Raw genomic sequence first — 27,009 nt, forward strand, 5'->3', positions numbered from 1 at the left:
TTTAAGTAGACGCACGGGACACAAATTGAGGTCAGGTGCCTAATTAACGCCAATTAACAGGATTCCCACGGTCAGTAAAAACCCAAAAGTGTTAGGGAATTTTCAAAAGGTGGTTTCCAGGCTTGGAAAAGTCATAGCAATGTAAAGTTTGTTGGAAAATGTGGTTTAAACATAGCTGGTTTGTATGGTTGACCTGCCACCATCCAAAAACCAGTTTAACCAGCTGGTTTGTTATTGATCATGAACCTTTTTTTATTATTATTGCGCATTAAATATTATATTACTATTACTACTAAATAATTAATTTTACATTAGGCTATTTTTTTGTGAGTGAAATATCTATAAAATAATTTTTATACCAGTCTGGCAGAGATATTGTAGAAACAAAAATTATAATATTACATGCTTGTCATAAACTTTTATTCATCTTGCAGATGTTTTCACATATTCTGATAAACATGTATACAATGTTTTCATTTCAATTACAGAGATGGATTGCATATTTGAATATTATCAGATGGAAACTAGCGCATCATCAATTCTTGTCCACAATAACCTCATTTTACATAAAGCCTGTTTTTATTACCATAGGCTTTTATCCTGTTTTTCACATTCACGTTTGTTATGATCTGACACTGACACGTTGTTATAGCCTTTGGTATTGTGGTAATCCTGTAAAATTCCACTATTTTTGAAGCAATAAACTCAGAAAACATATTTTCTCCCAGCTTTAGAATCAGAAGCAGACTGACGGTGGGTGACATGCATTATAAAGGCAACATAGATGGGATGTGAATCAGTCTTCTCATCCTCTTGGTCCACATAATCAAATAAGCCAATGCAATCATTTACTGAGGTAATAGCACTGATTCATTTACAAACAGCCGCATAAATCTATATAAATGGTGTATAATTTGCATACTTCTGAAAGACTCTGAAAGTGGCTTTCTCTATTACATTATATAAATGAATTAATGAATGAACAAAAGAATTAATGAACGTATGATCAAATTAACTCAGTAATGACAAAAAAATATAAAATATATCTTTTATATACAGCCATAAATAATCTCTCTTTATCTCTCTCTCTCTCTCTCTCTCTATATATATATATATATATATATATATATATTTATGTTATATATTTTATACTAATGTTTTAAATATATTTTATACTAATTTTAGAAAAAAATCCATTGAACAGTAATATTTGGCTAGTGTGTTTAGTGTGTCATGATATTAGTTTCCATTTTCACAGTCTTGCAATCATTTTTGGCACATATTAGTTATAATGCTTTGAGTGATTAGTAAGAAATTCAGCAGTGAGTGGTGGCATGAATAAATCCTAATGTAAATACTCAGGTCCAGTGTCTATAGTGAGTCTTAAGTCAGTTGTTTTTGTTCCCTTATACAGGTGTGGGGCTTCCAGCACCATCCTGTGACTCCAACACGATGACGTTGGGGTCGCTCACTGTTACCGCACCATACGTAGAATCAAACGCCACGTCTTCTTCCTTCATTCTCTTGTAGGATATGTTTGTATCATCCTCGTCATCCTCCATGAGGTCCTGTTTATGTAATACCTCTTTCCTGTACATGTGGTAAACCAGAATGAAGATGCCAGCCTCTGCTGCCTGGAAGAGCGCGTACAGCAGAGGAAACATATACATGCCTCCCATCAGCTGCGGAGGGAACGCCAGCTTCAGGATGGCCGTGCAGAGCTGCACGTTCTGACAGCCCGTCTCTAAAGACACGGTCCTCCGACTGTTGGGGGGGAGATCGAAGAGCGTCGCCAGGCCATATCCTGCCGCATAGCCGGCCATGGGCATGAGTACTGCCACCAGATAGACGGAGGCTGGGATGGTGGCCAGCAGCTCCGGACCCAGCATAATTCCAGTCATGATGAAGAGCATCAGCAGAGTGACCAGGAGAGACCACAGAGACACCTGGATCAGAAACACAGGTAAGTCTTCTAAACAGCCATTACTCTTTCATACAGACCTGAAGTTTCTCAGCAGATTTTATTTAGGCTATTCAGAATCCGCAACATTTTTCTCATATATTTCCAATGTATTTTCACAATATTATTTTATGAGTCTGACCGACATATTCTCACAATATTTGTATTTTATTTTATTTTCTCCCAGTATTTTATTTTTTATTTTATTTTATGGGTCTAATGTACAAATTCTCCCAATATTTGATGCTATTTTCTGTGTCTAATGGGCATATTCTCAGAATATTTCAGATATATTTCATGATTCGAATGAACATATTCTTACAATGTTTTATTTTATTGTATTTTATTGGTCAAACTGATATATTCTTACAATATTTTTATTTTATATCCCAGGTTTTATGAAAGTATTTTCAATATATATATATATATATATATATATATATTTTTTTTTATGTATTTAATAGACATTCTCACAATATTATGAATGAATGAATGAATGATGCATTTATATAGCGCTTTAATGTGTATTGCTGTACACCCAAAGCGCTTTACAATCATGTAGGGGGATCTCTCTTCAACCACCACCAGTGTGCAGCATCCACCTGGATGATGCGACGGCAGCCACAGTACAACAGCACCAGTGCGCTCACCACACACCAGCTACAGTGGAGAGGAGAGAGTGATAAAGCCAGTTCAGTGGATGGGGATTATTAGGAGGCCATGATGGTCAGAGGCCAGTGGCGGCAATTTGGCCAGGACACCGGGGTTACACCCCTACTCTTTACGAAGAAGTGCCATGGGATTTTTAATGACCACAGAGAGTCAGGACCTCAGTTTAACGTCTCATCCGAAAGACGGTGCTTTTTGACAATATAGTGTCCCCGTCACTATACTGGGGCATTAGGACCCGCACAGACCACAGGGTGAGCACCCCCTGCTGGCCTCACTAACACCTCTTCCAACAGCAACCTAGTGTTCCCAGGAGGTCTCCCATCCAGGTACTGACCAGGCTCAGCCCTGCTTAGCGTCAGTGGGCATTATTATTATGTTTTATAGGTCAAATGAACATATTCTAAAAATATTATTTTTCAGCATCTAATGGATATTCTCACAATATTTTTTTACTTTATATTCTGGTTTTAATGGACATTCTCACAATATTTCTCTTTTATTTTTATTTAACACGTTCTCACAATATTGTTCTTTCTGGATCTAATGGACATATTCTGACAACACTGATATTTTGTACTCTGGGTCTGATAAAAATATTCTCACTATACTTTTATTTTATTTATTCTGGGTATAGAGGAAATATTCTCAGAATATTTGTATTTTATTTTATGGGTCTAATGAACATATTCTCACAATATCATAATTTTATTTTCTCCGTCTAATGGACATATACTCAAAGTAATTTTATTTAATTTTATGAGTCTAATGGCCGCATTCAGATATTTTCTAAATATTTTAAACATTATGAATGAATCCTGAAAGGAGTGAATGGCACAGAGAGACATATGATGATACTACTAGCGGAGAAAAGTGCAAGCCATGAGTGACAAATCAGCCCACTTTTATCCACTCCACTTAATGTGCTGCACCCGCCTCTATTCCTTTATCACACTCTCTGTCAGCCCTGCCCTGCCCTCCCCTCCCCTTCCCTCCCATCCCGCATCTCTCTATCTCATAGTCGCCGCTGTGCCTTTGCCAGGCTGTTCTTAGATAAGCTCAACTGAAAGGAGGAACCCATGAGTGCCTGTGACGCAACCTCGCCCCAGGCGCTTCAGTCTCCTTTTAATGGCCAGAGATGGTGGACATGAAGGCAACATAGGCAACCCATCACAACCAGTGATATTTAAGACATGACAGCAGAAATCTAAATCATTTTATATTGTGATGAAGATCCACTTAGTGACTCCTCCAAATCAAATCAACTTTTTTCTGATATTTCAGGTTCCTTTTCCTAATTGTAAATGTGCTCAGTTTTGGCACTGCTTTGAATGACTTTTAGACCACTGATCAGGTTTTTGCATTAAGTCACCTTGATGATGATTTCAGCCACTCGATTATAGCGGTATCTTAGCCAGACCCCGAACCCGATGGGAATGAGGGTGCTGCAGAGGGTGAGAATGATCGCGCCGAAGGGCAGAAGGTTCACCACGGGTGTGTTGATCCACGCGCGACTGTACATCCACAGACACAGCGGCATGAGCACGAGCGCCAGAACAGTGGATGAGATGGTCATGATGATGCTGAAAAACAAACCCCACAAACAAATGTATTACCAAAGACAGCCAAATAAAGCAACATTTTCTTCTTACCTTTATTTTATTTCTATACTTTATACACTTAGTATAATACGTAATGCTGAAAAAATGAAAACACAATACATGCAAAAAAAATTGTGCAAAAACCATAAATATTTCCAAGCACTGAGCTAGAGCATCATCTTTTAACAAAATAACATTCTCACAATACATTTATTTTTTATATTTGTTTATTATATTGATTATATTTGTATTTGTTTATATTATATATTAAATTATATTTTCATATTATTATATATTATATTTTTATATTAAAATTATATTATATATTTATACAACTAGTAAATTAGTATTTTTTATATTTACAAAACTATATAATGAACACATCATGACAATGTTTTATTCATTAAATTATATATATAGAGAGAGAGAGAGAGAGAGAATTTTGCCATAATGGACGGATCATCACAATATTTTATTCATTAATTTATTTTTCTAAATAATTATTCGAATGTAGACATCGTCTGACAGCTACCTGAGGTTCATCTCCCCGTTGACCAGCAGTGACATGATGTTGGAGAGGTTTCCTCCAGGGCAGCAGCCGCACAGCAGCACAGCCATAGCGGCCACATCGTTGAGGGAGAAGGCCAGAGCCAGGAGGAAGGCGATGAGGGGCATGAGGACAAACTGGCACACCACCGCCAGCAGGACCCCTATGGGCTTGCGGATGTGCTCGCCCAGCTGGCTGAGCTCCACCGTGCAGCCCAGCCCCAGCATGGTGAAGCACAGGACAAAGCCAACAAACACGTTAATCCCGTGACTCAAGGGTGAATCCCAGAAAGCCACAATCAGGTGAGTGGGCTCTTCAGAGGGCGAGAACGGACCCGCCAGGAGCCCCGCTGGAGCCGCATCAGTCCTGAAGCTGCTGAGCACGAGTGAAAGCGGCTCTTCTGTGGCGCGTAACCCTGCCATGGAAGGACTCTCCGAGGAGCTGAAGGGATCCTCTGTCAAGTTCAGGAGCTGCGTGAGCGCGGTGCTCGGCACGCTGCTGGAGGTCTCCATCGCGTCTCCAGGGGACTGGAGCTCTCCAAAGGATCCTTCGGTCTCCGCTGGTGTCCCCTCCCTGAACTGTCCCCTAACGGCGCAGAATCATTGTATGACTGTCAACAGTGACTGAGGGACACTGGGCCGCCCAGCGCTGAGCGCGCGGTGTCACCGGGAGGGGTTTGGCGCAGAGCGCACGTCACCAGGCGCCATCCGAACCAATTAACTCTGAAACTGATCACAGACGCATTTCTGGAGGGAAAAAAAGGCAGTTGTATTGTCCGCGTGTTTTGGTAGGCTATTAACAACACGTGTCGCGTCCATGAACTTTTATTCAACACCAGCATTTTAGGTGGAAAAAACATCTGAACATAAATGGAAAAGTTGCATTTTAGGGTCCTCTTGGAGACTGACAATACAATTCAAATTCTTACTCTATTTGGAAAATATCTCACATAAAGATGCATGTCAGTTGTACAAAATATTAGATTGTTTTCCACTGACAGAATTTTTTAATTAGGGTCATTCTTCATTTGTGGTGGCAAGTGGTGTCCCTCTACTTTACAACAGTTTAAATAAATTTTAAATGCCAATAAATCATAAAATGTTTGTATTCTGTTGGGTAAACACAATTTGTGCACTGTTAATATTTTAAAATACATATTTAATTGAGTTTGAGAGATTGCATTTGTAACAAAATATGCATGTTCCCGCCATACCTCAGAGAGGTATCATGGAATGTAATTGCAACAATATAACATTTTTAACAAAAAATTAAGTGGTTATATTGTGAATATATATTTTATTTAACATGTACAATTTTATTAAATTGTTTTTAAAAAATACACATTTTGTTATATTTAAGAAAAAAGTGTCCCCCAAATTCATGTCTGCGTGTCACAACAATGGATGTTGCCTCTTTAAGAAAAGGGAGAATTCTATTTGGACTACTTCCTGTGTGTAAAGGTCACTGCAGGTGCTGGATGATCTGAGGGGTGCATGGGCAGTACATTCTTTCTTATTAATTTCTTAAAATTAGCTAAATTTCTGACAATTTCATGTGTCGCACTTTATTAGTGTCTGTGGTGTTATGTTGATAACTTGCAGATCTGACACATTTTAATCAAAAGTTTGATAAATACATACTTATTAATATTTTGTTCCCAAATATCCCCTGATCTTAAAAATCATCACGATGGCGGCCTCCATTTTAGAAAGTCTGAATTTAGGCTGATTTGTCTGTGGTGATACTGTCTTTTCTGGCAAAATGTTACTTCAATTATTGGTAACACCATAGACATAAGTGGTTGTGTCACCAGTGTTTGATTAAAATTATTTTAAAAAATCAAAAAATCAAAATGCTTCTATTTTAATGGATATAACATTAAACTAATTTTAAATGCATAGCAATATATTTTATTAGAAAAAAACAAACAAGCATTTTAATGTAAGAGGTAGGCCTTTGTTTATGTATTGTAACTCCTGTTTCCCCCTGTTAAAATCAATTTAAAACTTAAATGGACATGCAGAGTGACAAATGAATTGTTAACTAAGAAAGAAAGAAGTCAAGAGTCATTTTCTCAGTAACACCCTAACTTCACCAAAAGTATTTTAACGAATTGTTATTAGCTTGAATAATGCTTACCATCATTATTATATCAAATTTTGAAATATAGATTTTAGATTTTATAAAAGAAATTTTTTAAGGAAAATCCAAGGGCCATTACTGCCTAATAATATTTCATGTCATCTACTCATAATCACTTTTGCCGTCTGGTACACACACACACATAGCCTATGCTAGGCTATTTAAGATTTCATTGAATTATGTTCTGAAATCTCTATTTCAAAGAGGAACAAAAACGTTAATGCTTTTGAAGAAAGAAAGTTGATCTCTGATGTGTCGTGGCTGGCCATACAGAGGACAATACACAAATCACTGGGACAGCTGTATTTAACATGATTTGACATGAAAACCTGTGTCCGTTTGTGCAGAACACTTGTTGTGCAACCTCTTGTTCATTGTGCAACGCTGATGCTGTAGCCAATCATTTACATGTATTGATCTAATACTGGATGTTATGAAGCATTCAGTATAAACATTTCCCAATTTTACACGCAGATTTTATATTTTAAACCCCAATACATAGGCCTATTTTTTTTTCACTTTTATTAATACAACAGCCTGTGTGACACCCTATACTTCAGCTATTTTTGAAATAATTGTTTTTGGACAAGTCGTGTGTACTTTCACCCTCAGTCATGGCCAGAGACGTGATGTTCTCAGTATTTACATAAGTGTCGGGTTTTCTGTGACTGTCCTATTTTCCTGTGAGTCACACACAGATCATCTCTGTCAGGATATAACTGAAGGGAATGAGCAGAATTTTGGATTGACTGGACTTCTAAACAATCAGACTAGTAGGTAAGATGTCGTTTTACTGATGTTTTACCATTTTAGACAATAATATCCAGCAAGTGAATTACGTTAATGATTCATTTTTCTTCGTTTTATTCTTATGAAGTAGGCTTAATGAAATTATTTTTGTTACGAGTACAAAAAAACAAGGAATCTCTATGCTAGAAATACATCAACAGTTTCCGTGAGAAAATAATTTCAGGTTTAAATCTTTTGAAGTGGTGAAGATGAATTCCTGGCTCCTGCACGCGCTCGCGGTGATGGTCGTCTTCTGTTGCCGTGACGCCCTCTCGTGTCCGAAGCGGTGCACGTGCCACTTCAGCGCCAAAACAACCGAGGTGGTGTGTCCTGACGCTGGCCTCTCGCATTTCCCTGGAGACGGTCTTCCAGGAAACACCACCTCCCTGACCATCCAGTTCACCAACCTGAGCGTGCTGACCTCGCAACACTTGACAGCCATTCCACTGCTGGAGGAGTTACACCTGCCCGGCAACAAACTGAGCAGTTTACCAGCAGATCTTCTGAAGGGCCTTCATTACCTGCACACGATAGACCTCACAGGTGAGTGTGTGTGTGTGTGTGTGTGTACATGTCAAAATGTTAAGATTTTGTTGCCGCTATTGTAAGAAAAAATATTTTTAAATTTGACTGTTTTGAGTTTCTTATTATACAAGTCTCAGCTTCCACGTAACGTTAATGTAATTTCTATCACAATTATTCAAGCCACTAATATTGTTTTGACGCTCTTTCTTGTGGCGTGAAATATCTCTTCAGTTCCAATTGAAGCGCGAATCGTGAGAAAATCAAAAATGTCCTTTTCTTTACTTATGATAAACAATACAACTTACATATCTTTTCTCACGTAAACCGCGAAAATCGACAAAACAGCTTATAAACAACATGTCACGTGACTTTACATTTACCTCAGAAGTCATTCAATGTCCATAGCTTGTTAATTCGAAATTTCGACATAAGCATGTCGTTGAAATAGTAAATATATTGTTAAAATATTGCATTTTATTTAACTGTGTCTTAATTGAACATATCAAATATCCGAATTCTGTCAAAATGTCTTTTAAATCTTTAGAGGCCATTTTCTCAAAACCAATTTTTTTATGAAAACCAAAACTACACTAAAATGATGCAACAGGTCAAGTATGTTTGTATTGTTTTCTAACTCTTATTCAAACTGTGCTCAGGTAATGAACTGCGAGAGCTACCTGCATGTGTTTTCCATCATGCTCCACTTCTCAACCTGGTGTTGAAGGACAACCACATCTCCAGCATCCATCCAGACTGGTTGCCCAACAACAGCAATATCACTTGGTTGGACTTGGCCGGAAACCATCTTATGAAATTCCCAATGCCCCAACTCCAAAGTCTGATTCAACTAAAAGTTCTGCACCTTTCGCAGAACAAACTCGAAGAGCTTCCAGTTGGGTGTTTTGATGCTCACCCTGCTCTAGAGAGACTTCATTTAGACCAGAACAAAATCCAGTCCCTGGATGTAAAAGCCTTTAGCCGCTCAGATAATCTGACTCATGTCTTCCTGCAGAAAAATAGATTAGAGAGTGTCCCACCAGCTGTATTCCAGGGGCTCAAGCGCTTGGAGTACGTCGACCTCAGTGACAACAAGCTGCAGTTTTTGTCCCCTGGCACATTAGACATTAATACCAATTGGGTGGAGCTGACCATTAACCCTTGGCATTGCGATGCTAAAATAGAGTACCTGTGGAGAAAACTGACCATGGAGTCCCTGCAATCAGAGCCCAAATGTACAGCACCAGAGAATCTGAAAGATCGTGTCATCGCAACACTCACCCGCAAAGAAATGGGCCTACCGGAGTAAGAGAAACAACATGATCTGGAAGAGAAGTAGATGAAAGTAAATAAAAAGTGTTTTTTTGTTTTTTTTTGTAAAGCAGCAACAGGGGACTTTTAGCACAACACCATAATGGATCTTAAAAAATGGATTATGTGAATGCTTGCAATCTGCATTGCAAATAAAGATTGATTAAATTTTCTCTTTTTATACATTCATAAAAAATTATAACTGCATAACTTTGACATCCAATACTAATTCATTTGAGTTTATAAACATATGATGAGAGTATGTAACATACATTATCACTTATATATAATAAAATAATAGAAAGCTAAAAATTGTATTATAATGAAACTGATAATGGTAATAAATATTTGAAAGATGGCTACAACCTAAAATCAGTTCATTGCAATCTCAACATTTTTCACAATGTGTCTATGATAAACAGTCAAACGCTATAAAATATCTTCTGACACTTTAGTTTTGGCACGTCAATAAATTATGGACAAATAAGCGACAGACCACAGAGCTTTTTTTAACTTTTATTTTAAATGATTCAACGCAGGGGAAACCGAGCATCATGTTTGTGGAGATATAAAAGTCTTTACCAAAAAAACAATCCACAAAATGTTTATGTCATGTATTCATGACCATACTAGGCTCAAGCATCCCACTAACTCTATATCTCAGCACACGGAGGCATCTCACCGTTTAATAAATAAGCCTCTTATCAGCGCATAGTATTTTGTCATAAATATCAAGGGGCTTTTATAACATATCTTTGTTACAAAAAAGCAAATATAAATGTTATCAAAGCAATTACAAAAATCAAACAAAACTTGAGCAAGAAATGCAAAGAACCCTGAAGTAAATAATATTGGCAAAATGAAGCAATTGGCACAAACAAACTAAAAAAAAACTAACAAAAAAAACCCATCTGTTGCAATCACAGAAATTCATAAATTATAGGCACTCATTTTTAAACAAACTTGCGCAGTCTCAATAGTATGCAGCAAGATATCATCTCCATATGTTCAGGTGGCACTTCAATTCAGTTACCAGTAAGCGCCATTTTAATTCTTGGCCTTTTATCAATTATTTCCCTCTGAGAATGACGACAAATAACATGACCGAGAATTTCCCAAAATGAATAGTACAGAAGCACTACACTTCACCCACACAACCACATCTTTTAACGACCTTTGCCACAGAGACATGATCACTGGGACATCAATCAATGAACAACGTTTGACGATACAACAGTTCACCTTATGAAGTTGGTCTCAGGCATTTATATTCAATGAATTTCCCAATTTCCAGTTAGGACATACAAACACAGTTCATGAAATTTGACTTGAACTTTTCACTGATTCGTGTCTCATTGATTCGTGTTTCCTTTCGAAATAAGCAAAAGCATCAATCCTGCTGCGTATCTGAGGGCTCAAACTAAATACATTTGTTCAAAGACTCTGAAATGCATCCATTATTCAGACATTTAAAATGCTTTGGAAACATAGCTTTGCAGTTGAGGTTTAACAATGACATTCAGAAATAAAAAGCCCAAAAATAAAGATTAGTAAACATACATATATATATTTATAAAGACCAAATACTGTATGAATACTCTTTCAAAGAAATATTTTAAATAATGATTTCAAATAAATAAGAGGTCACATAGATATGAAAGACATTCTGACAGAATGCAATTGCCATGTGGACGACTTGTCGCCATACAAACCTTTCCCACTTGAGCCAAAAGTTAAGGTCAATTTGTTTTGCATGATCGGCTCACAAGGGATCCTCACTAATGTTGTTACAGAGGAAACAAGTTATTCTTCTATAGTGGGTTTTGGGGGGATTTGCAAGCAGGATTGTGGATTTGGAGCCATTTGTAGTACAGGTGCTGTTTGGTAGGTGAGGGCGAATCCCAGTCTTGTTTGTTTTGTTTTTTTGTTCTTTGGCATTCTGTGGCATCCAGTCTGCCTTCCACATCTATCCTGCTGGGATGAGAGCTCTGCAACATCAACTGAAAGAGGAGAGAATCATTTGTTCGGAAGAATGTGTCTCTTTATTTGTGGGGGTTAAAGACGTATCGCTATAAAGTGCCAGGTTGAACTGAAAGCTGTTTGTGCTGCTGGTTCTGGGCGCGCTCAGTAGCAGCCCTCTCTCCAGCTCTCGTCTCTGATACCACTGTATGTCCTTGGAGCTGGCAGAGACCTGTGGAGCAAATGACACACTCAGTATGTACTTCACCAGGTTCTGCTGTGTTTTTATAGTGAGTTGTGAAAAGCTGAGAGTACCTGCGCACAGGCTGGACCAGTTTGCTGCGAGGCACTGGTAAACCTCCTCCAGCATTGGCGGCAGGGCGGGGCAGGCCGCTGCGGGGCGGGGCCATAGAGCGCGTGGGTGTGGCTGTGCCTGAACCATGATTAGACATAACCTTCATGGGCTGACGGAGAGCCAAGGGAGACGGGGCAGCAGGAGTCCGCAACTTACTGGAAGAGGGCACTGGAATAAACAAAAAAAAAGAGGAACGATAAGTGAGGAAGATAGAATTAGGGAAAAGAATAAAGGCAACAGATGAAGTGTAAAGGAACTGAAATACTGGATATTTCATAAAAGATAAAACATTACAGACTGAATAAAAGACAGGGCTTCTATTCAGCAGTTTATCTTCTATCTATATACTACCTGATACAAGCCATTCATGGGACTACACAGTCATGAGTTAATGGGAATGGGATTGTAATGACAAACAATAATGAAAAAAGATGGATGCAACCCTAAAAACCAAAAGAATGCAGTTAGATAACTCTAATTCATTAAAGTTACACATTAAACATCACCACGATTAAATAAACACACTCCCATGTAACACGCAGATGACCGTTTTCCACATTCACAGAGCACAACACTAGCATTAATGACATTCAACACAAAGCTGATAGAAAATAAGGCACGATAAGAATGGATGGGTGGATTTAAACAGCCTTGATCAACTAGTGTTCACAGACATTTTCAGAAATACTAGTTATACAAATGTCCCCTTGTTGCAAAACACAAATCACAGTACAAACACAATCTACCATTCACGCACACTTGCACAACATAAAATATCACAGCACTGAAAAGCTGCATCATCATCAATGTATATACTCACTGAAATCTGTTTCCTCTCCAAAGCAACACGAGAGAGGAACTGGGTAAAGATGGAAAAGAGAGGGTTGGGTTTGTATCCGCTCCAAAAGCTGTCGAATTGCTCAGGACTGGCACCATCATGTATTACTTTTCAAAGTGCAAGTGTGACTGACAAACTTTATTTAATGCAACCAAAGTGCATTAAATAAATAATTAGAATTAGACAGATGGCTTTACGGACTACTGGAACATTTGGTTAGGTGACGTTTAACGTTTAAGCAGTTCCACTTAATAACAAAAGTACAAGAAGACATGACACAATTGAACCAAAAGGGGGGAGACCCACAGCAACCTACAGCATCTGCATCACTCACCCTATAACACTGCAAAGAAACAGCAGCGTTTACAACCACAGGTCAACAAACTATCCTTTAAATCCACTCCAAATCAATATACAGCACAAAATTCAGTCCTACACAAATATTTGTACTCAACGCTGTGAGATGACATTTACAATTGAGGATCGACAGACATTGCCTTTTTAACGTCAATAAATATTAGTGACCTATAAGCAACGGACCTATTTTTAATTAGTTTGACTCAATAGCTAAATGACCATTAGACTACAAACAATAAAATTATTAATAAATTAATATTTTATTATTCATGGGAAAATTATACAATTCTGCAATTTAGGCGTAACTGCTTTTCAGAACTAACAATCCCATTCACATAACCTTTCCCAAACCTACCAGGTTGGTATGCAAAATAAAATAAAATAAAATAAAAAAATTGGGCATTTACTCTTGAGCTCAATTTTGAACCATAACCCAGACCCCTGTTTTCAAGAAGACCTGGGTGTGATTTCTCATCTGAGGTCAGAAAACAGCTTCCACACCAACCAAACAGTACTCTAACAAACTTCCAGGACTATCTGGTTGGTATCATGACCGAGTCTAGGTGACCTGCTCAGTGCATTACCTCGTAGAGACGTAGGGCTCTGGAGTCTCTCTTTTGGTTTTGGGGAGGAACGAGCAGGTGCGTTGAGTCTTTGGTGTGACGCTGAGATGAGAGACAAGTAGACATTACGTTTTGATTCAGGCTAATCTGAGCTCAGCAGTCCACCTCCGCCTGCAGGAACTTAACCTCCAACCAAAACTGATCCAAAGTCAGCTTTAACCAAAATGTTTAGGTGATGCCAAGGCAAAGACAGCCAGCTAGGGTCAGGTTTAATTCAAGGCAGAGCCATTCCATGCATGGATGAGACAGAAGATCACTTCTAACCAGACACCAGAGGGCGCTACAGCCAAGAGAAAAATGAAACCCAGGGTGAAGAACAGGCAGGAGGTAGCACTAAGCCAAGAGCGAATCCAACTACATCCAGACAACCAGCACCTCAGCCAAAAACAAAGGGTGTGAGGAAGAAACAAAGGCGGAGAGAAGGGAAGAGGCAGAACATGCTGGGCAGGAAGGACAGAAATAAAACTAGACTGTCCATATTACCAAATGAGGGGGAGAAGCCTGAAATACTCAATACATTCAAGTATGTAAAATCACTTAAGCAAGCTCATGTCTTTGTGCTGTTTATTGATGGTCACTGAAAAACTGGCTATTATTAATTAACTTATTTAATATTTCTATAAAAGGATTACAGAGTGACTCCACTCCTTTGAGAGGCTTGATCAGATTAACTGTCCATTGACAGAGAGACATCTGGCCTTCGTTGACCTCGCATGGATAAAATGATTCAGCATGCCGTCATGAAATGTTCTTTTTTTCATGGGAATCACTTTCTTAAAAGTGGTGAGGCCAGCTGGACTTTATTCATTTTTGTGTTGGTTGTGATGTCATGAAATGGTAAATGGGTCACTTCATGAATATTAATTAGTTTACATACCAAAACATGAACATAATCTGTTTTAACAAATTATTTTTTAATAATGCAATTTTGAGGCGGCATAAATGCAATCCAAAATAACAATATATTAATACAACAACAACAACAAAAAAAACAGTAACTACAAAGATTCAAGTCTCAGGCACCTGAAGTCCAACATAAAGTTAGGGTCATATTTATTGTTGTTCAGTGAATTAATTTAAAACTGAGTTATCTCAATAGGATTCCACATGTATGGGAATTTAGATTGAGGGTAAAAGATTTCCTCATGCTAATTTTGCATTGGATTCAAGTTGGTCAAGCAAATTCACAGCCGTGCCCAACAGAAAGTTGCTTGTTTTAAAAGTGACTTCTGTGGTTTCCATACATCATAGACAATAGAAAACAGACTCTTTTGTCTGCAAAATTGATAAAATTTCATGCAACTGCATCTTAACAGTAAACTGCAGTATGTGTGGGTTTGATAGAGTCTTCTGTACTACACTGTAGGGTTGCACGATACACCGGTACTACGGCAGTATCGCGATACTAAAGCTTAAAGATACCCGCGGTGCCATTGCATTTTTTAAACGGCAGTATCGTCCATATGGTACCGTAAGATATATTGTATGCACGGCAAGAACACTGTTTAAAACGTTAATTTGAACATGCATGCCAGCAGAAACATTACAAGTTGATTGCCAAATGTCTTTCTGCTGTGCTCTGTGTATACGCGTTATATGGTATTGAGTGTTTCCTGATGCTTCAGTTCAGTTTGCAATGAGAAGTTGCACTTGCACGTCGTTGTTCATGATGCAGTTTATCAGAAGAAAGGGTCTGATTCAGACCATCTGATGTCATCACTTATTCAACATCATGATATCTTACAAGAAAGTATTCTCGCGGTTTTATTCATTTGACCACTTCTCGAACAGGTGTAATAGTTCTTTTCTGGAAGCATCTTTGCGATCACGAATGCAAATACATTCATCAGCATTGCGGCTTTGCACTTGGTTCTTATCAATCATTATATATATTTTTTATTCATTTATAATGTTATGTTTTAATATACATGCTGCTAACTCAGAAATTTCAAGATATGCGAGCAAAAAATACTCCTGACAGGTTGGCAATACAGCACGAGCAAGAGTGCTGTTTTTGTTTCGTTTCTGTGTTCGAATCCAAATCTGCGTTGGCTTGGGCGAATTACTGATTCACTAAGCCATTCATAAAAACAGTCATTTGATTCGCTCCTGAAGGATTCAGCCATCCCCATTCAGTTGGTTCACTCGGTACAACACATGACTATGGGATATCGCGCTCTTCGCGCTCTTGCGCCATCTGCTGAAGACACCTCTAATCACGCCAGAAAGGCCAATGATGCATGACGGCGTGGGTGGGGCTACCTGCCCACAGCATATAAATGCGGTCACATGCGTCATCCCCTTTGTTCTTCAGCTCTTCATCGCGCTAAGAACACCGTCACGCCACATTCACAAGAAAACCCACGGTGGTGACTCTTGATGAAGAAGAAAAGGAATAAAAGAGAAGTCTTTAGCTCAAGTTTAGCACAGCTAACAAATGGCTAATAAACTTTGTCATGAGAAATGTCTGAGCACAAGCGGAGCATTACTCACCCCTGTCCAATGGCATGTGGGTGTTTATGGTCACAAGCACTGTCCGGAGTGTCGGAGAGTTATCCATGTTAGGTTAGCACTCCAACCCCGGTGTGTGTGTATTTGCGCTGCTAGCAGTTCTATCGTTCCGCACGATGTGTAGCATGTGCTTGGTGGCTAAGTGGCCAAACATAGTCTGCTCCAGTCTTCCAGTATTAGGACGATTGTGGGGAAGTCGGTGTAGTGTTCACGACAAGGTTTCTCTGGTCGCCCCCCAGAGTCTGAGCAGAACTTCAACTGTATCGCTAGATGCGGACGAGGAATGCTCTGAATATATTTTTCAAGCAGGGCAGATTGCGGCTCTCCTCCCCGCTCACCGAGACGGTGGACGGAAGGGAAGTGATGAAGGGCCCTTGCATGGGTCTGTATTGGAGAGTGGCAGCAAAGTTTGTCAGTGGAGTGGCTTGACCCTCCTCCGATACAGAGAGATCGTGGGTTATGTTTGACTCCTGTAGAAACAGTGATGAGAACCTGCCTGACGATATATCTGAACTGTGTAAGGACCCTGCTAGATAGCGGGTTCGGTTTTGAGGATGATGTCAATAGAAGAATGTGTGTTCATCTTTCAAGGTCTTATGTGTTGATTTGTCAGAACAATCACAATACACTGGAAATATTCACCTCACGGTCAGGCAATGTGCTGACAGAGGAGGTAAATACAGTGTTTGCAATATCCAGTACTGTTTGCAAAAGAAGGGGGGGGCATGGGAGTTCCCCAGGTGATTTGTCGCCACACCGGGATCCTCCTTGTCAACCTGCAGCAGTGGCGCGCGCACGCGCAGTAACACTGTCGGTTCTTCGCACGATTCCAATGGGGCTATAAGCTGCACTTTCTTTTGTGCGCCCTCCCAGGTTTTGGCCGAGTAATTGCAACATCAGTGTCCGAGAGGGCTTCCCCAGTGCTAAGGGAGGAAATCCATATTTTCCTCAGCAAGGTGGCAATTCAGGTGGTGCCACAGGGGAAGATGGAGGAAGAGGGTTTTGCAGCCGTTACTTCCTCCTCTTAAAGAAGAAGGGGTTTCTTTTCCACCCTAGCTTAAATTCACGACTGTTAAACAAGCACGTAATGTATTATAAGATCAAAATGCTTATGTCACCTGTCATGCCCTCTGCAATGCATCCTCGGAACTGGCCTACATCTGTGGGTTTGCCCGATACATATAATTTTCTGTAAAGCTGCTTCGCAACGATTTGAAAGACGCTTTACAAATAAACCTGAATTGAATATGGCCACTCGGGGCACAGACATTTTCTGAGGTCTCTGGGGCGGGCGCCACACATATCTGCAAGATGTGCAGAAGCAGTGCGGCTCTGCTTTGCCATCTGAACATTTTGTTTGCCAATTTGTGCGACCTACTCCTGGGTGTAGACAGCAGGAAACACGCAGTGTTTCAAACACGTACACTTGTTTTCCATTTACGAGCTCTGGGATTCCTGATGAATCTCAAAAGGAGCTCGCTGGCCCAGAGTCAGTGGATGTTATATCTGAGTCAGCGGACAGACTCAAAGCACGAGAATTGAGACTCTTAGAGAATTGAGACTGCTGGGGCTCATGGCTTTGATAGCAGTAATACGGCATGATCTTCTCTTTATGCAGGGGTTCCGTGCTGGGCGCTGTATACCGCGCAACATTTAAAACAGACATGTGTCGATAGCACCGATGTGCATTCAGGCACTGATCCCCAGTTTTAAGTACTCAAGTTACCCACACAAACGCTGTTGTACACAGTCACAAAAGTTGGGCAGCACGGGGACCTTCTGATGATGGCAATCACATCATACAGGCAGTGCGCGGACCATCGTGGAACTTCCACGTTCTGCTCCGTCTCGCGAACGTTAGAACGTACGCATTTTAAGGTACTCCTTTGGCCATAAGTGCAGAAAGACGTGTTCAGCGCATACACACTTTCTAGTTGACTTGGTTTCCAAGCATTCAAGTCACTTGCACGTGTGCTGTGGTACACACACTGTCAGCGCGTGGATGTTTGTGGATGCCCTCCTGTTGGCAAGGTTTATGTCGCATGGAAGGTGTGTGGAACGCGGACGGCCGAAGTACTTAAGGCCTAGGTCTACAGGCCATGTATGAACCATTGTTTGAGCCTTTGGAATCCTTGAGTCTAAGGATGCTGGCCGGTGGTTGGCACTGGCATCAGAGAAGTGCATTGGGGATTTATGCGCTGTCGGTGCATCCCTTGTGCATCAAATTTTTGAGCCGAGTGGTGTTGCATCCGAATGCAGAGTACCCTGATGGCATGCGTACATCACTCCTCTCCACTGTAGCTGGGGTGTGGTGAGCGCACTGGCGCCGTTGTACTGTGGCTGCCTTCGCATCATCCAAATGGGTGCTGCGCACTGGTGGGGTTTGAGGAGAAATCCCCTCATGATTGTAAAGCGCTTTGGGTGTACAAGCAATATACAATGAAAGCGTTATATGAATGCCTCATTCATCCATTCATCACCAGGACGTCTATTTGATGTCTGCGTTTACATCTGAAAGATGTTTTTACAGTATTTGCTCATCTGCAATATGCCTAGGAAGTTTCCTATCGGATGTCAAGTGGACATTTATTAGATGTCTTTAAGATGTTTACGAACATATGGGAAACTGACATCTTAAAGGCGTCTGTCAGATGTTTGTACACAGCAGATCCAGATCAAGCGATCTTAACAGACATCTTGACTTGCAGACGTGCGTGTGCTATCTGGTTATACACCGGACAGGAGTGCACTTCTGTTCAAGCTGCCTGCCCTGTCAAATCTCTGACTCAAGAGGAAGACAGGAGATTTCATGCTCTTGTACGAGATGTATGCAGGTACATTGAGCATATGCAGGCTGTGACCTGCTTTTTGTGCCTGTGTGGAGCCGCTACTTGAATGGCGTTTTTCGCATTGGATTGTAGAAAGCTAGGTCTATAGCATATAAGACATGCCTGTTATGACTAATGCCCGCATGGGTGCTTGGGCGCTCTACGAGGGGTGTGGAAACATCATGGGCATGGTTTAAGATGTTCGGGCGACTGCCAGTTGAGCATCACTGCTCTACTCTGTTCGTTTTTTGACTAGACGTCACTGCGGCAGCGGTAGCTATGTCCGTGCTTAGCGCAGGGGTTTTTAAACCGCAGGCCATCACTCCCTTGAAAAATAAAGGTGTATGTGGCGGTGCTGGTCCCTTATGTTTAGTTCGGCGACTTTGCGGGGCGTGTATATATGTCCCATAGTCATGTGTTGTACCGAGTGAACCGACTGAATGGGAACGTTGAGTTATGCATAACTACTTTTCCCAGAAGGAGGGAAACGAGGTACAACACCTCTGGGCCCCGTGCAGCCGGAGGCTCGGTGAAGAGCTGGACTGAACAAAGGGAATGACGCATGCGACCACATTTATATGCTGTGGGCAGGTAGCCCCACCCACGTCGTCATACGTCATTGGCCTTTCAGGAGTGATTAGAGGTGTCTTCAGCAGATGGCGCAAGAGCGCAATATCCCATAGTCATGTGTTGTACCTCGTTTCCCTCCTTCTGGAAACAGTAGTTATATGCATAACTCAACTTTTTGAAAGAATCGTTTGAATGACCCAGTGATTCAATCACGAACTTCTGCCACCTGCTGGCCGCTTTTAAGTTTCCCGTCTAAAAGTAGGCATATTACATTATTTTGCAACATATTTCTATATTCAGAATTTAGTATTTAAAACATTAATCTCATAACATTATTTATGCAATTATAAATACAGTCTAAATGTATAAATGCCACATCTAAATGTCACTTCATGCAGCTTCTGTGCAGTGCTAAGGTGAGTTTTGTTTAGATCATTTCATGGATAACAATAGCCAGTCATTTATTCAGAGAATAATATTGTCCGTTTTCACTTACATCTATTTATTTATTAAATTTTGATTCATTTTGTAGAATTGAATTATAAATTAACACATTACTGCATGGTATCGTGATACTACTTGGTATCGTGATACTTCAGCTGGTAATAGTATCATAAGACATTTTTATGGTATTGTGACAACCCTACTACACTGGTCATGCTCTATGGTTTTGATTTACTAAAAAGAATTGACTCATAAGAGTCATTCGCTTGGGAATCAGATTTTATCCCTAACATCCAAAAAAAAAAAAAGTACATATATAATAATAATAATAATAATTAAAAAAATAAATAAAATAATAATAATAACAACAACAACATTCTAGCACCAGATCACTACACTATTTAACAATAATAGTATAATTTACAATGTTATATATTATGACTAATCAAAACTCCTGCTCAAGAATTGGAGATGCTTCCTACTGTATGTACATCCGTGCCAAAAGCTATAAATGACACCTTTGTTTTTTTTTCAGTAAGGCTATTAAATGTGATTGATCACATGGGTGTAATGGAATATGATTACTATAATCTGAAATGTTTTATCCTAAAAATAAAATGACAAACTTCAGTGTTCCTTGCCACATTAAACACACCCAAGATCCATCATCTGAAGAGTTCCCTAAAACAAAGAAAATCACCCCTGAATAATAATTTACAAGGGCTTTGTTTGAAAGTCAGGCTTTTAGAGGAAATGCCAAGATGCCAATAAAATGATCTAAGAGAAAATGTGAGAAGATCAAAGAGCCTCATCCAGCAAGCCAAGACACCGGGAGTGCAGTTAAGAGCACAGCATGAACGTGTGTCAGAAGCACAGAATCCATAACCAAGAAGTGCATAGTCATAAAATGTCAAATGTTACCATACATCAAGATTTACGAACAGAATAACATTCAAGATAAATTTCATGTCAAGGAATGCAATGAAGTCTTTCTATGTGGTGAGTTTGAGTCAGAGATAGTGTGTTTGCCCTATGTGTGTTTGTGCTGTTTACTGGCAGCTCTGTACGTATTCATTGGTTGATTTGATGTATGTGTGCACGCATGCTCACGGATGTGTCTGGACACTCACTGGCAGACTGACTCTGGTGTCTGGGTGACCCTCCGTTTGGCACTTGCAGGTTTGACTCACAGCTCCTGCTGTTTTTGACTGGCTCTGCAGTTGGTCCAGAGCTGGATCGTGTGAGGTTAGGTAGACTCCGTCTCAGCTTTTCTGCACACAAAAACAGAAAAGACGAAGAAACCCACGTTTAAACTGACATTGTTTTTAAGAGAAGTAGCCCAAGTAAAATGTGACTGGAAGAATATCTACCTTCATTCTTAATGGCATTGGTCTGCGTATCGTGGCCCTGCAGAGAGTGGCGGGGCTGCTGAAGGCGGCTGATGATTGGCTGGGGAGATCCGCGGCTGTACTCTAAAGAGCGGGCGGGTGAGCGGGATCGGGGCGAGTTCCTGGGGGAGACGCGGGGCGAGTGCCGAGGGGAGGGGCTGAAGCGGTTGACAGGTGTGTGGTAGGAATGGTGGACTGCCTCCTCATCATCTTCCAGGCTCTGTGCATCTAGCTCCTGGTCACTCAGAGTTCCTCGTCGCAACGACTGACATGATGAACCAGAGCTACGACGTGACGCTGTTGCAGCGTATTCTTGCCTTAAGCCTAAAAGAGGGAAACAGAGATACATGAGTTTAAATCTCTTGAGCGACCCATTTAGGCATTTTTATTCACATTTAAGATGATCGACCATCCATTTCAGCAGCATGATAACCAAATCTGTAACAATAACTTTTCTTAGAGAGATGAACAGACTAAAAGACAAGGTGCAACACTTATTAGAGAGAAGACATCACTCACTCTCCTCCTGCATGCGGGCGAGTATCTGCACATCTGTGACGTCATTGAGTTTATATGTGGTCGATGAACCCACAGAGTCTTCATCCATCTCTGATGTGCTTAACTCACTGTCTACTGATGACTGTGGGCTCACTGCCTGTGCGTTTCTGTCAGACGATCCACGCTGGTGACCTACACACACACACACGACAAATAAATTACATTAATATACACCAAAATAAAAACAACACTGTTTCTATATAGTTATTCATAGGAAGATTTATAAAATAAATAAGGTGTTGGGTGTTTTCTGTTCAAGTCATATTGACTATGTTAGGAATCAAATACTAGCCTTTGTAGCCTACTACTTATTGCATAATGGACAGCATATAACAGAAAATAATCCATCATTCACAATTTTTTAAGAGCTTTCAACAGGGTTCGTACACATTTTTATCAATAAATTTCCATGACTTTTCCATGACTTTTGAGACAATATTCATGACCTAATGTTCCATTATTTTACAATAAGAATAAAAATCTGTTCTAATTATCATAACATATGTTAACTTAAATTAATAACTATTAATGCTAGTGCTTGTTTCTATTTGTTTTAGTAATAAGTACAAGCTGCAACTGCGCTAGACGTTACTCCATGCACAGAACATATCACATCACTAAATATTGTCATTTATTTAACTCGAATTTCGTTTTGAAAACCGTTTCAGTTTAACAGTAACATCCAGGTACAGAAATATACAGAAATTGAATAAACTGTAAAGTGATAGATTTATTTATCACCTTACATCATATCTCAGACGCGGGCTGGGCATCGGGCCAGGCTTCTCCTTATTTTTTTATTTTACACATCCATCAATTATAATGGTAATGAAGAAGATTTGCCGCGTGGTGGAAACAACAAGTGACTATGACGGTCAAGAGTGGCTCGGAAGGTGTTTAGTATCCCCGCCAGCAGCAGCGAGCCTGCCATCAGCGCAGCTGGACGAGTTCCGCGATCAAACACACGCAATTACCATGAATGTGTCGGGGGGAAATAGTAAGGAGATATTTAAATGATTAATTAATAAACTAGAGTTTTCGGAGTCAGTGTCGCAAGGATGAAGTTGACGATCCTGACTGGCCATGTCCTTATTTTTTGTTTTCAATTTGAATTATTTCGATTTTAACTAGCCTAGTAATTTAAAGATTTCTAAATATATTTATCATATTTGTGAGGCAAGTTTGGGTAGTTTCGGTTCATCATTGTGAAGCGCTCCTGCTCAAGGCCGAGATGGCAGAAAGCGCATCCTGTAGGCTGTGTTTTCTTTATTTTACAAAAACAATAATTTGTTGATATTGTAAGTGCACACAAATAAAAGTAGACCCTTTACAGTTCCGAATTATGTATTACTTGTACGTTTGAGCAAAAATGGCAGCATATTTTAAGTTGTTTCCACTATCAAGAAAAAAAATTATCGCGCTCCATGTCCTGCAAAGCGCTTTAGCTTCTATTCTCCACACAAACGCTTGGATATGCACCTAAAAGCGCACATTTTGTTAAAACGTTTAAACTAACATTGGGATATGCTTGAAGTGTTTTATATCTATAGATTTTATTTTAGGCAAGTCATGATGATTTGAGAATGCTAAATTGATCAAACAGGCTATGGTTGACTCACTGTAGTGTCTACTGCTGGCTGCTTGGTCATTACTTTAAAAAACAAAAACTTGAATTTAATAAACAACAAATGTTCCAAACATATTTCTAAATTAACTTAATAAAGAACCCAAAAGAAATTGAACCACTTTTTCATTAAAAACTGAACTATTTTTAATGGCTGCAACAGCAGCTGTGTAATGGGAAAGAGAGAGAGAGCGAGAGAGAGGCTCCAGTCGGACTCGGGCCAGTAATTCTGATAGTTTGTCGGACAAGGGCCGGGCTAGGGCTTGTATTTGAGGCCTGTGCAGGGCTCTACTGCGCTTTTTTGGTATCAAACTCAATTTTGTACTCGCAAAGGTGGCTTTATACACACACGCACGCGCACGCTTTGGATGTGACTGAGCGCACAGGAAACCGCCCGAGTGTGCAAGTACCGAATGGCTTAAAAATACGTGCAAATAATACACTTTTGTGACGATGCAACAATGACCCGATTAGGCAAGTGACAATTCTGTCAACTGTACCGAGACGCAAGCGAAAGTCTTGTATCGCAGTGTGCAGCGGCTCTTGCAGTGCAGACGAGTTGCGCAGATGAGAAGCTGCTTTAAGAGAAAGTCAGAGAGAAGACGCGGTACAGCTGAATCACTCACGCTGTTATCAAGTGATTGATTTGATCTGTGTGGATTAATTTACGCATCTACCCTACACGCTATATTGAAGGAATGTTTGCAGAAATTTCCCTCATTTGAAATGCGGAAGCTGCAGGAATGAGTAATGCGATATATGCACGATCCCGCGCTGAAATTCAGCACCTGATTAAACATAATTCTGTTATACAAAGATTTATGAAACAGATTTCCATGACTTTTCCAAAACTTTCTGGGTTTATTTATTTTTCCAAAACTTTTCCAGGCCTGGAAATTGCTGTTTTAAAATTCCATGACTTTTCCAGGTTTTTCATGACCGTACGAACCCTGTTTCAACCAAACAACAGTGAGAAAAATGCAGTTTTTATACACAGAAGTAACAAATATGCTACTTTCCATACCACGTAACGATGTAACGTGGTTACTTTCATGATTAATAACATGTTACCTATAAAAATAACTTTCCCCAACTGCTAATTAATAAACAGCAGCCTCACACTTGTGACATTGTTTCTTTGTAGTATGTAATAAACTCTTCAACTATTTCTTACTCCACATTTGGAGTAAAGAGGCCTTTACCTGTGCTGCCAGGCAGAACGAGCTGCTTGACAATAGGCACTCTAGATGGAGTGGAGGACGGGGAGTTGAAGCCACTGCTGTAAGGACTGTTTGCCGTGTTTGTGCTGTATGGGCTTCCGTAGCCCACTTGAGGACTGTAAGAATTGTTATATAGACTCCTCCGCTTGTTTGCTGCAAAAGAAAACAAATATAATGAGGGCACTAAAGAACTTCTTGTTGAACGTGAAGTGAAAGCATATTATGGTTTCTCTCTTTGGTAGTTTAAACAAATGCCATTTATTTAGGAGGAACAAATTTCAGACAGCACCAGCTGTTATCATTAGCAGAAATAAATAGGCTTCTTATATGACATACTTGAAAACACAAATCCAACAGAAGGTCATATCCCAACCCCCCTCAAGTACACTTACACAGATGCCATTTTAATGCATGCATGTTTATGGAGACATACACAATACGGTTTACAGTCTATTAGGCATCTCAGAGAGTCAATTCAAGCATACGGCATGGCCAAGTCTAATAAAGAGCGACATTCTAAGTCCTGGTGGAGTGCTGTTGATTGCATACAATGCAGCCCATTCACAGCCTAAGAGTACAAAGACGCATATGCACACCCACAAGAGCCTTACTCAGTCATTTAGTGGATGACAACGCCATTAACATCCAGTCAATTCTCTCTCACACACAGACTCAATGTAGGCATTGTAGAGCAATGCAGCACCATGCTTATGTAGTTGTCTAAGATTCAGTCACAAGGTTAAACTCTTAGTTCGGCTGCAGCAGGGAGAATGTATCGCTGTAAAAGCTTTTGGCAACACCGACGGCTAGAGAATCTGAAGACCATTAGTTGAATATCGGCCAAGAAAGAGACTGTACTGTGTCTCTGAAGAGCAGAGCGTAAAATAGAAGCCACTTCAGCTGCTCTCCCTGTGGATATACTCTCACATGATCGCTCATCACTCAATCCTGTATGTGTGTGTGTGTGTGTGTGTGTGTGTGTATGTATGGGCTGGAAAATTATTAAATAAAAGATAATAAAAATACATTAAATTATATAACAATAAACAAATTAATTAAAATACTTTTAGATCTTTATATATTTGCTGTGTGACCTAGAAAAACAAACAAACAAACAAATAATTAAATGTTACTGTAATATATAAATTTTTTATTGTAATAAAATTACACTTTATTTGATTAGTGACCTAGAAATAATGCAGAATTTTTCTTCATCACTGTTAAATACTTCTTTAGGATAAAAATCCCTAAACTTTGTTTATTCCAAGTTTAAACAATAAATAAATAATATTGTGATATATTATTTTATCGGAATATTTATTTTAATACCGTATTGTCCCGAATATAAGACGACCCTGATTATAAGACGACCCCCCTTTTTCCAGATCTACCTTTTGGAAAAAGGCTTTTTGAAAACCAAATCTTGTTTTTTTTTTTGTTTGTTTTTTCTCTCTCTGTAAAACATTTTTTCTTAAATTATTTTCAAATTGCATATTTTTCCTATTTAAATTTTAGTTTTGAAAGTATGGTAAATACTGGTAAAATGTACCAGCAATGACACTGAAAAATATACACTTTTTGATATACCATAAAACTAACAGGTAGCCCATTTGAATTATATAACATTTAGGCTATCCATCTCATAGTAGCCTACCAACATTTTATTAACAGTAGAAGTGAAATCTTATTGTAGTCTTCAAATCTGGGTACTGTCTTATGTTTTAAAATCACTTACAGAGGAAGTTTGTTCCCATCAGACTAACATGACAGTCACGACTCGTGCCGCTGTAAGCTTTTCTTTTTCTTTTTTCTCTCGCGATCTTTATAACACACATTACATTACATATTTCATGGCACGCTCGTTTTAATGCGTGTTTGGCGCCACCTATTGTTGTGGGTGTATTATTGACATGTCAAAGTCTAGACCCTGAATATAAGACGACCGCGTTTTTTCAGATGTATTTCCAAGAAGAAAAAAAAAAACATCGTCTTATATTCGGGTCAATACGGTGTATATATATATATATACAGTGAGGAAAATAAGTATTTGAACACCCTGCTATTTTGCAAGTTCTCCCACTTAGAAATCATGGAGGGTCTGAAATTGTCATCGAGGTGCATGTCCACTGTGAGAGACATAATCTAAAAAAAAATCCAGAAATCACAATGTATGATTTTTAACTATTTATTTGT

At 39.5% G+C, this 27,009-nt stretch overlaps 3 protein-coding genes across 6 annotated transcripts in view; 1 reads left to right on the top strand and 2 right to left on the bottom strand.

The window, feature by feature from the left end:
• Positions 1-403: 403 nt before the first annotated feature.
• Positions 404-5,876, bottom strand: slc10a4 (solute carrier family 10 member 4). The gene is made up of 3 exons (XM_058755880.1): positions 4,763-5,876; positions 4,002-4,212; positions 404-1,946 (listed from the first exon to the last, which is right to left on the bottom strand). Exons 1-3 carry the CDS (start codon positions 5,287-5,289, stop codon positions 1,407-1,409), a joined length of 1,278 nt encoding a protein of 425 aa, XP_058611863.1. The 5' UTR covers positions 5,290-5,876; the 3' UTR covers positions 404-1,406.
• Positions 5,877-7,545: 1,669 nt separating this feature from the next.
• si:dkey-90m5.4 (leucine-rich alpha-2-glycoprotein) lies at positions 7,546-9,713 on the top strand. The gene is made up of 3 exons (XM_058755725.1): positions 7,546-7,696; positions 7,910-8,251; positions 8,890-9,713. The coding sequence occupies exons 2-3, from the start codon at positions 7,918-7,920 to the stop codon at positions 9,537-9,539; spliced, it is 984 nt and encodes a 327-aa protein (XP_058611708.1). The 5' UTR covers positions 7,546-7,696; positions 7,910-7,917; the 3' UTR covers positions 9,540-9,713.
• A 320-nt stretch (positions 9,714-10,033) lies between these two features.
• The window catches only part of slain2 (SLAIN motif family, member 2), a 31,194-nt gene continuing 14,218 nt past the window's right edge, over positions 10,034-27,009 (bottom strand). Inside the window, exons 3-10 of one of the 4 annotated variants that reach the window (XM_058755720.1) lie at positions 24,799-24,969; positions 21,934-22,104; positions 21,397-21,738; positions 21,157-21,297; positions 13,635-13,715; positions 12,676-12,714; positions 11,816-12,023; positions 10,034-11,732 (exon numbers count right to left, since the gene is read on the bottom strand). In XM_058755720.1, the coding sequence (XP_058611703.1) occupies positions 11,666-11,732; positions 11,816-12,023; positions 12,676-12,714; positions 13,635-13,715; positions 21,157-21,297; positions 21,397-21,738; positions 21,934-22,104; positions 24,799-24,969 (1,220 nt within the window). In that variant the 3' untranslated portion in view covers positions 10,034-11,665. The remainder of the gene's footprint in view (positions 11,733-11,815; positions 12,024-12,675; positions 12,715-13,634; positions 13,716-21,156; positions 21,298-21,396; positions 21,739-21,933; positions 22,105-24,798; positions 24,970-27,009) is intronic. The other 3 variants (XM_058755723.1, XM_058755722.1, XM_058755724.1) reach the window with 3 other exon arrangements.

The sequence above is a fragment of the Onychostoma macrolepis genome, chromosome 20, assembly GCF_012432095.1.
Source record: "Onychostoma macrolepis isolate SWU-2019 chromosome 20, ASM1243209v1, whole genome shotgun sequence".
Lineage (NCBI taxonomy): Eukaryota > Metazoa > Chordata > Actinopteri > Cypriniformes > Cyprinidae > Onychostoma > Onychostoma macrolepis.

What these genes read in the sequence shown, in the direction of transcription:
- si:dkey-90m5.4 (XM_058755725.1), top strand. Translation starts at nt 7,918, where the DNA reads ATGAATTCCTGGCTCCTGCACGCGCTCGCGGTGATGGTCGTCTTCTGT. An exon ending in GCACACGATAGACCTCACAG is followed by an intron (nt 8,252 to 8,889) that starts GTGAGTGTGTGT and finishes AACTGTGCTCAG; the next exon opens with GTAATGAACTGCGAGAGCTA.
- slc10a4 (XM_058755880.1), bottom strand. Translation starts at nt 5,289, where the DNA reads ATGGAGACCTCCAGCAGCGTGCCGAGCACCGCGCTCACGCAGCTCCTG. An exon ending in AACGGGGAGATGAACCTCAG is followed by an intron (nt 4,213 to 4,762) that starts GTAGCTGTCAGA and finishes TTTGTTTTTCAG; the next exon opens with CATCATCATGACCATCTCAT. An exon ending in TGGCTGAAATCATCATCAAG is followed by an intron (nt 1,947 to 4,001) that starts GTGACTTAATGC and finishes TTTCTGATCCAG; the next exon opens with GTGTCTCTGTGGTCTCTCCT.